The sequence below is a fragment of the Oncorhynchus keta genome, chromosome 19 (assembly GCF_023373465.1).
Source record: "Oncorhynchus keta strain PuntledgeMale-10-30-2019 chromosome 19, Oket_V2, whole genome shotgun sequence".
Lineage (NCBI taxonomy): Eukaryota > Metazoa > Chordata > Actinopteri > Salmoniformes > Salmonidae > Oncorhynchus > Oncorhynchus keta.
Genome location: NC_068439.1, coordinates 15,775,564 through 15,785,714, shown reverse-complemented (window position 1 = coordinate 15,785,714; position 10,151 = coordinate 15,775,564). Strand labels below are relative to the sequence as shown.

At 39.6% G+C, this 10,151-nt stretch overlaps 1 protein-coding gene across 5 annotated transcripts in view; it reads right to left on the bottom strand.

The window, feature by feature from the left end:
• Positions 1–534: 534 nt before the first annotated feature.
• LOC118397634 (adhesion G protein-coupled receptor B2-like) overlaps positions 535–10,151 on the bottom strand; it is a 565,880-nt gene continuing 556,263 nt past the window's right edge. For all 5 annotated transcript variants that reach the window (XM_052469740.1, XM_052469742.1, XM_052469741.1 and 2 more), the window contains one exon: positions 535–7,044. In XM_052469740.1, the coding sequence (XP_052325700.1) occupies positions 6,859–7,044 (186 nt within the window). In that variant the 3' untranslated portion in view covers positions 535–6,858. The remainder of the gene's footprint in view (positions 7,045–10,151) is intronic.

The following is a 10,151-nucleotide window of genomic DNA, read 5'->3' as shown; positions in this document are numbered from 1 at the left end:
TCCATGCTACAGAAGGACTATGACAGTGGTATCCATGCTACAGAAGGTCTATGACAGTGGTATCCATGCTACAGAAGGACTATGACAGCGGTATCCATGCTACAGAAGGACTATGACAGTGGTATCCATGCTACAGAAGGACTATGACAGCGGTATCCATGCTACAGAAGGTCTATGACAGTGGTATCCATGCTACAGAAGGACTATGACAGCGGTATCCATGCTACAGAAGGACTATGACAGTGGTATCCATGCTACAGAAGGTCTATGACAGTGGTATCCATGATACAGAAGGACTATGACAGTGGTATCCATGCTACAGAAGGACTATGACAGTGGTATCCATGCTACAGAAGGACTATGACAGTGGTATCCATGCTACAGAAGGACTATGACAGTGGTATCCATGCTACAGAAGGACTATGACAGCGGTATCCATGCTACAGAAGGACTATGACAGCGGTATCCATGCTACAGAAGGACTATGACAGTGGTATCAAAACACCAGGCATACACATGAAACACTTGAATCAATTTGAAAATTTATTTTAATATAAAAAAGACACTATGAAAACATTAGAGGACTACTTTGTACAATCATATGTATAAAAAACATAAATGAGGGAGGAAAGTGTAGGAGCGACTTTTTTGGGCAACATTGTAACACCAATGGGAGAGTTTTGATGGTTGTGGGATTAGGTAGGTCAACATCTCAAGCATGGTAGATTGGAGGTGCACATGTAGTCCAAGATCATAGTTTCTCTTTCTTGCATCTATCACAACTCTCATTAATCTAGAAATGAGCACACATCATATTCTTGCATCAAACCACATACTATGAAGACACATTTAAGTCACATTGCTTTCAATACCTCATCCGTGCAATTCATAACATCTTTACAATATTCACAACTTTGACGTTTCGTGATTTAGGCTCTCATAGCCAGATTGTATTTTCATATGCTGAAACTTTTCAACAAACCAATACAACAGTAAACTCTCTGAAAACATCCCTTTAGAGTTAGAGAAAGGAGTCAATATCTGTGTCAATCAGATGGGTTTTCTGGTATCCCAGATTGCCTTTCAAAAGATCAGAGATGATCACAAAGTGGACTCTGATTGGTGGAATGAAGTAGACTTAGGCACAGTCACATGATCATGGACCAGTTTAAACACCAGTGAAAGTGAGGATCTGTAGAAGTTTGTCAATTCAGGAAGTGAATTCATCACTCACTCACTTACCTGTCTCTGTAGTCTTATTTATCCACCTGGCTGTGGTATTTGGGACTAGCAGGACAAGGATTAGGATACCATCAGCCATTCCTCTGCGTAAGAGACCTAAGGTGAAGCATATCTATCATAAACCTTCACAGTTGCATGACGTGTCAGAGAGAATTAGCCCTTAGGTACAGATCTGGAATCTGGGACCCTCCCCAAATCCCTAACCCAAACCATTAGGGAGGCGAATTGCAAAACTGACCTCAGATCAGTAGCCATAGATCTGCATATCAGCTGATTAGCGGTAAAGGTTAGACAGGCCTGCTCTCTTGTTTTGCCATCTGCCTGTATGTTCCATACGGTACCATTAGGGATATTTAGACAGATGGTCTGAGGACCGCCTCGGAAAATGTCAGGACAAATGGCCATTCCCCTGGATAAACACTTAGAACTCACCGCTGTGCTCCATCTCTAGTTCTCTCTCTGCCTCGACCACTCGCTCATTGTCTCTACCTTTGCTCTCGCTCACAGTCTATAATACTTTCCATCACCAATTTAATATTGTCTCTTTAGCTTGTTCTCTCATTTCTCTCTCTCTCATTCCTCTCTCTCTTTCTCTCTCTCTCGCTCTCATCCTTCTCTCCACAGCCCAAGTCTAATTTGGAGTTATAGTAGTAGACCTGCTAAGGAGGTGTTAGACGACTAACCCTGGAGAATGTGCCTTACAGAACGTCTACCTTTCAACACCACCACCATCACCTGATCTTCCCAACCAAGCCTCAGTACTCCCTCACTGGGCTCAGACGTCAATTCAACGTCTGTCTAGTCCACGTTTGTTCAATGGAATTTCATTGAAATGACATGAAAACAACGTTGATTCAACTAGTGAGTGCTCACTGGGTAGTGAAGGGAGTGGAGAGTGGAGAGAACAGTGATTTAGATGCTATAGATATAAACATGAGTCAGATGGGGGTGTTTTGTGTGTGTAGTTAGCTAGTCAATCTAGGTTCAAAAGGTTGGCTATGGAATGAACACTTTCTATTGAACCTTTATTCCAATGTGAAAGCTAACTGTTTAAGATCACCTCAAAGGTTATTGGTCTACATCCAAAATGGCACCCTATTCCCTAATTAGTGCACTACTTTTGACCAGGACCCTATGTAGATCACTATATATTAAATCTCCCTTTTTGTAATCTCATTCTACTCCCTATGTCTCTTCTTATGTTTCCCTCACATCTCTCCTCCGTTTTACTCTCCTCTCTCATCTCTCTGTCTCCTCTCTTCACCATCTCTCCTGCTGACACCCCTGTGGTTTATTCAGCTCAGGTCTTGGCCGTGACTCCCAGAGCTCCCAGTGTGTGTGAGAGCAGATAGAATGGACTACATTGTTACATAAGGATTTCCATGATCCAGGGGAGACTGAGGAATAAGAAATAATTATGATTCTTATATTTTATTATGTCTTATTGTTGTTGCATTATTGAGAGGGAACCTGCAAGTAAGATCTGTATATTTGTTGGAAGGTGTATAGGGCCTACCATGTGTGTCCTGTACATATGACTATTCAAACTATTTCAAAGAGAAAGAATGAGAGAGAGAGAGAGAGAGAGAGAGAGAGATAGACAGACAGAGCAATAGAGCGAGAAGAGAGATGCAATGAAAATGTTTTTGGATATATATTAGATATTAGACGTCTCTGCATTTTCCACAAAACCCTGTCAGCGTTTCTGACCAAAGTGGAACATTTTGGCTGCGTTGTCTTACTATCTATCTGTTCTGAGTTTTCCTTCCTCTCTTTCTTTCACAAAAGAGACAAGTACCGACAAGCTGAGTAGTAAACACACTTCTGGTCATTACATCTGAAACTATAGCTTATTTTTTATTTCCCTGTTTTCTTGAGGAGCTGAGAGCGGATGCACGAGACAGCGATTAATACGGCGCTCTAAAGCAGTGGGAGTAAGAACAATTGAGATACACTTAGAACAAGACCTGGGATCCAACTTGAGAGAGGGGAAATGCTACAGCAACACTTTCAGGTAGGCTACACCCTCCTGACAGATAGCCTGCTTTGATTGGTTAATTGTGTAATTGATTCAGATGTTTCAAGACCTTAACCCTCAAACTACCGACTGGGGTCATTTTGATCAATGAAACCCAAACATGGTTTGAATCAATTCTTCAATATTTTCATGACTCTGTCTGTCAACTTGTTCTTAATAAATCTAAATCATTGTTTAATGTTTCTGTATCAATATGGACTGTCAAAAAATGAAAGTCCTTTGGGGTCACTTGACCCCAGCTAATTCCGCCTATCGTCATTTGATATAAAATACTTTGATTTGAATCGAGGTTTCTCTGGAGACATAATCACACGTTATCCATACCTCCAGAAGTGGAGGGGCACCTGTATCAGTAATTTTGACCAGCTAGACAGATCATCTACAGAGAAATAGCTACCCATATAGTCGCCTAAGACTGTACTTTTCTATACCACTTATCGTATGACTACAAAACCAACATTACCATATCTTTGTTCATATAAAAATCTGCCAATGATATACAAAGTCTACCAATGGTATAAAAACTTGATAAAACTGCAATACGGAACTCAGATACGATCTGAGTCGGTATTGGTGTGTATTCTCCAAAACGTATTTATTTTAAACCAGGTTTCTCTGGAGACATGATAACAAGTTATCCATACCACTAGAGGGTGGAGGGGCACCTGTATCAGTGATCTTGACATGATAGACAGATCACCTGCAGAGATGGAGCACCTTGTGTACTCGCCTATGGTTATAACTGGTTATAACTGATTAGAACTATGTGTGTGACTGTGTACAAAATTGAAATGACCTTAGATATATGCTTAGTTGAGGTCAAATATCAGCTAATAAAAGTCTGTCATCGGTATAAATACTTGGTAGAATTGTAATGCAGAAACCAGCTACCCTCTGAAACAACATACAGTTCTGTATTGGTGTGTATCCTGAAGAAAAAATAATAATTCTAAGGAAATACTTATACAAAACCCATAATTCCTATAATACCCTCCAATCTATATGTGCAAGTTGTTAGGGTGTTTTGGTCTCTACAGCATTTGGTTTGAAGTAACTTTGAGGATTTGGGCATTTTACCACAGAAATATGACAACATGTATATTTATAAAACAAATGTTAAATTTACATGATACTACTATCAAATTATGGCAAATCTGCTTTTTAGAACTAAATTGGATTGCACTTTGGAAAAAAGCTTCACATTATATAAGGGAAACACTTATATTTTTGTTTTACAGAGTACGTAATCTGTCATTTTGCTAAAATAGCAGTCAGTTTTTTTGACAACATTATTTACATGTCTAATTATGTTTTTATAAGAATAGAGTTGATCTTGATTATTTGTTTCTTTTACCAATAGTTTCTTTTACAAATAGTTTATTTTACCAATAGTTTATTTTACAAATAGTTTATTTTACCAATAGTTTATTTTACAAATAGTTTATTTTACCAATAGTTTCTTTTACCAATAGTTTATTTTACCAATAGTTTATTTTACCAATAGTTTCTTTTACCAATAGTTTCTGTTACCAATAGTTTCTTTTACCAATAGTTTATTTTACCAATAGTTTATTTTACCAATAGTTTGTTGTTGGGATCAGAATGACTCCAGGTGGTAATCCATGTATATAAAATATGGTGAGAGTTTGAGGGTCAAACGCCTTTTTTTTTACCAAACTGGTTAAAAGAAAGACAGAAATGTGTGTGAATCTAGATGATACTCTTTTTTTCAATTCCCACAGGTGTACCATTGAGAACATGCCATGCATGTTACCTCAGAAAGCAAGCTCACAGATGTGTTATAAATCATTCTGTAAAATTCCACATGGAAAAATTCTCACAGGAAAAAGGCAGCACAAGCATGAAAAAATGTAAATAAAATGAGACTTTCATTGGAATAGACAATGAGACAACAATTGAAACTGTTGGACATTTTTTTTTGTGTCCCTCATATTTTTGTTCAAACAAAACACAAAAAAAACTAAGACGAAGGATATCATAAAATCATAAAAAATACAAAAAGGAAAATAAACACGACTTTGAAAAAGGATGATGAGAGAAGAGTGTGAGACACTTGGACGGCAGCAACAGCAGAGGATTGCACATGTCAATGATCCGTTCTACACCTCCCTACCGCCCCCTCCCCGACCCCTCCGAAAACAAAGGGGGAAAAATCTGAGCGCTTGCGTCATCCATTAGATGGGAAAGGAGGGGAGAAATTAAGGGAGGGAGCCTAAGGGGTTTAACAGTGTGCCAAACATCAGTGAGATTTCTTCTCTATAAAAAGAACAGAACGGTGCAGAAATATTCTTCTTTTTTTCAAATCATCAAACAGGTGAAAGAGGATCCTTTTTTCACCGCGAATAAAATCAAGAATTTTTTTTTTTTTTTTGTTCATTTAAAAATGTCTCAGTCCCAGTCTGTTTTCACGCCCTTGTTCTCTCATTTAAAGTGTCTGTGTGAAAATATAGCAGAGACCAGTTCTTTCCTTCGTCCTTGTCCACTGTAGTAGTAAACAAATGATAGAATCCTGTAGAACGCACAGGGTGTGAAGAGTGGTGTGGAGGAGTGCTGTGTGTCTGTCTGTATGTACATGTTGGTACCTGTATGTCTGCACTTGAACCAGTTTGTTTGTGGTTGTGTGTGTTTCTCTGATTCTGAATGTACCTGCTTTTGCATTTCTATGTGTGTGAATATATTACTACTATAGTTCTATGTGTATGTGTTTCTGTGTGTGTGTGTGTGTGTGTGTGTGTGTGTGTGTGTGTGTGTGTGTGTGTGTGTGTGTGTGTGTGTGTGTGTGTGTGTGCGTGTGTGTTTCTGCGTGTGTGTGTTTCTGCATGTGTGTGTGTATTTCTGTATGTGTCTCTCTGCATGTGTGTGTGTGTGTGTATGTGTGTGTTTCTGTATCTGTGTGTGTTTCTGCATGTGTGTGTGTGTTTGTTTCTGTATGTGTGTGTGTGTGTGTATTTCTGTATGTGTCTTTCTGCATGTGTGTGTATGTGTGTGTTTCTGTATCTGTGTGTGTTTCTGCATGTGTGTGTTTGTTTCTGTATGTGTGTGTGTTTCTTCGTGTCTGTGTGTGTTTCATTGTGTGTGTGTTTCTGTATGTGTGTGTGTGTGTGTTTCTTCGTGTGTGTTTCAGTATGTGTGTGTGTGTGTATGTGTGTGTGTGTGTGTGTGTGTGTGTGTGTGTGTGTGTGTGTGTGTGTGTGTGTGTGTGTGTGTGTGTGTGTGTGTGTGTGTGTGTGTGTGTGTGTGTGTGTGTGTTTCTTCGTGTGTGTGTGTGTTTCTGTATGTGTGTTTGTGTGTGTTTCTTCGTGTGTGTGTGTTTCTCTATGTGTGTGTGTTTCTCCATGTGTGTGTGTGTGTGTGTGTGTGTGTGTGTGTGTGTGTGTGTGTGTGTGTGTGTGTGTGTGTGTGTGTGTGTGTGTGTGTGTGTGTGTGTGTGTGTGTGTTTCTCTATGTGTGTGTGTGTGTGTGTTTCTCTATGTGTGTGTGTGTGTGTGTTTCTCTATGTGTGTGTGTGTGTTTCTCTATGTGTGTGTGTGTGTGTGTGTGTGTGTTTCTCTGTCTCATCACACTTCAGTCTGGAAGTCCCCCTCAGACGTGTCAGGTGTGTTGGCAGACGAGGAGTCCCAGGTGTTCTTGTTGTGCAGCTCCATCCTGTCCTTGTGCTCCCCCGGCACGATGGATAGCTCAGGGGTCATGGTCTTGAAGCTGTCCCAGGAGTGCTGGTCATCTTGGGTCGGGGTCGACTTGTCCTGCACAGGGTCGGAGGTCAAACACACAGAAAATAAAATGAATGCTTATTTATTATTATTATTATTAATAATAAACAATTTAGCAGGGTGACATTTCTGATCTAAGGTCAGTTTTGATATATGTATCTTTTAAGGTTAAAGTTAGGATTTGGGTTAACTGATGTTATATCTGTGGCTTCCTGGAGAGAAATGGAGTTGCCCTTAGCCGCTGATCTAAGGACCGTTTTTGCATGTTAACACCTAATGGTGAAGCTGATCCTACAGTTTGTGCCTCAGGATAAACCCACCCAGGGGACTGGCTGTTTATCAATTCATGGGGATTCTTCTGAACAAGCTGATTGCTAATAACTAAGGCCAAATTCAAAACCTACCCTTCAACCCTCCATACAGTGCATCATTATGTGTGTGTGTGTTGACTCTTGACACAGAGGCACATTAATGGTGTATCAAAGCAACACACCTCATCTGTGTGTCTAGGTATGGCAACTTTGCAAGGCTAGTTACAGACTGGTATAAACCAGTTCATGTTAATGGATCAAACTAGATAATAAACATGACTTAAGAAAAAGCACCTGAACACACCACATGAATGCTAACATCACAAACTGAACACACCACATGAATGCTAACATCACAAACTGAACACACCACATGAATGCTAACATCACAAACTGAACACACCACATGAATGCTAACATCACAAACTGAACACACCACATGAATGCTAACATCACAAACTGAACACACCACATGAATGCTAACATTACAAACTGAACAAACCACATGAATTCTAACATCACAAACTGAACACACCACATGAATGCTAACATCACAAACTGAACACACCACATGAATGCTAACATCACAAACTGAACACACCACATAAATGCTAACATCACAAACTGAACACACCACATGAATGCTAGCATCACAAACTGAACACACCACATGAATGCTAACATTACAAACCACATGAATTCTAACATAACAAACTGAACACACCACATGAATGCTAACATCACAAACTGAACACACCACATAAATGCTAACATCACAAACTGAACACACCACATGAATGCTAACATCACAAACTGAACACACCACATGAATGCTAGCATCACAAACTGAACACACCACATGAATGCTAACATCACAAACTGAACACACCACATGAATGCTAACATCACAAACTGAGCACACCACATGAATGCTAACATTACAGACCGAACACACCACATGAATGCTAACATCACAAACTGAACACACCACATGAATGCTAACATCACAAACTGAACACACCACATAAATGCTAACATCACAAACTGAACACACCACATGAATGCTAGCATCACAAACTGAACACACCACATGAATGCTAACATCACAAACTGAACACACCATATGAATGCTAACATCACAAACTGAACACACCACATGAATGCTAACATCACAAACTGAACACACCACATGAATGCTAACATCACAAACTGAACACACCACATGAATGCTAACATTACAAACTGAACAAACCACATGAATTCTAACATAACAAACTGAACACACCACATGAATGCTAACATCACAAACTGAACACACCACATAAATGCTAACATCACAAACTGAACACACCACATGAATGCTAACATCACAAACTGAGCACACCACATGAATGCTAACAACACAAACTGAACACACCACAGGAATGCTAACATCACAAACTGAACACACCACATGAAAGCTAACATCACAAACTGAACACACCACATGAATGCTAACATCACAAACTGAACACACCACATGAATGCTAACATCACAAACTGAACACACCACATGAATGCTAACATCACAAACTGAGCACACCACATGAATGCTAACATTACATACCGAACACACCACATGAATGCTAACATCACAAACTGAACACACCACATGAATGCTAACATCACAAACTGAACACACCACATGAATGCTAACATCACAAACTGAACACACCACATGAAAGCTAACTTCACAAACTGAACACACCACATTAATGCTAACATCACAAACTGAATACACCACATGAATGCTAACATTACAGACCGAACACACCACATGAATGCTAACATCACAAACTGAACACACCACATGAATGCTAACATCACAAACTGAACACACCACATGAATGCTAACATCACAAACTGAACACACCACATGAATGCTGACATCACAAACTTAACACACCACATGAATCCTAACATCACAAACTGAACACAGACACTCTGCTAGCATGAGCTAATTGTTAGCATTACAATCTCCATTTCATAAAACAACATATTGCCTTACTTTTCTCTTTAAGTCAAAGCTACCTGCTTTCTCCCCTGCTATCCTCTCCAATATTTCCCAATCAGTGTTGACGGTAATGGACTGATCTGCCCTGGTTCTCACTGTGATCACTGCATGCGGTCTGCCGGTGGTCCTTTCATGTATGGAAAATGTTATGGGATCAACTTAAACTGAAGCGGAGGGAACATTAAGTATCAGATATTTACAGATGCAAAAGGTAGCCATGAGGCATAGTGATATGTGTGGACAATCATTGGCCCAGAAATACACACAATCACTTTTATTAAATTATAGAATTGCAATGAACAGAGCTACATATTTCATGGTCGTGTTCCATGGTGGGTGAAACCATATAAATATTACCTACCTACCTACCTACCTACCTACCTACCTACCTACCTACCTACCTACCTACCTACCTACCTACCTACCTACCTACCTACCTATCTAACTATTCTAGAATCTAGAATGCTTCCATTTCTATGAGTGCAACAATGACTAAATGGATGGACCTGGACAAGGGTTCTCTCCAACTCTCCTGGAAAATGACTAGGTGTTCAAACCCTACAGTAACACACCTAATTGGAATATTCAACTAATCAAAGTCCCCTAATTAGCTGCATCAGGTGTGTTGCTGCAGGGCTGGATCAAAACCCTTCCCACTCAGCAAGCCAGTAGCTACAGAGACTTCAGAAAGTATTCATACCCCTTGACCTATTCCACATTTTGTTGTGTTACAGCCTAAATTCAAAATTAATTAAATAGATTTAGATTTTTCACCC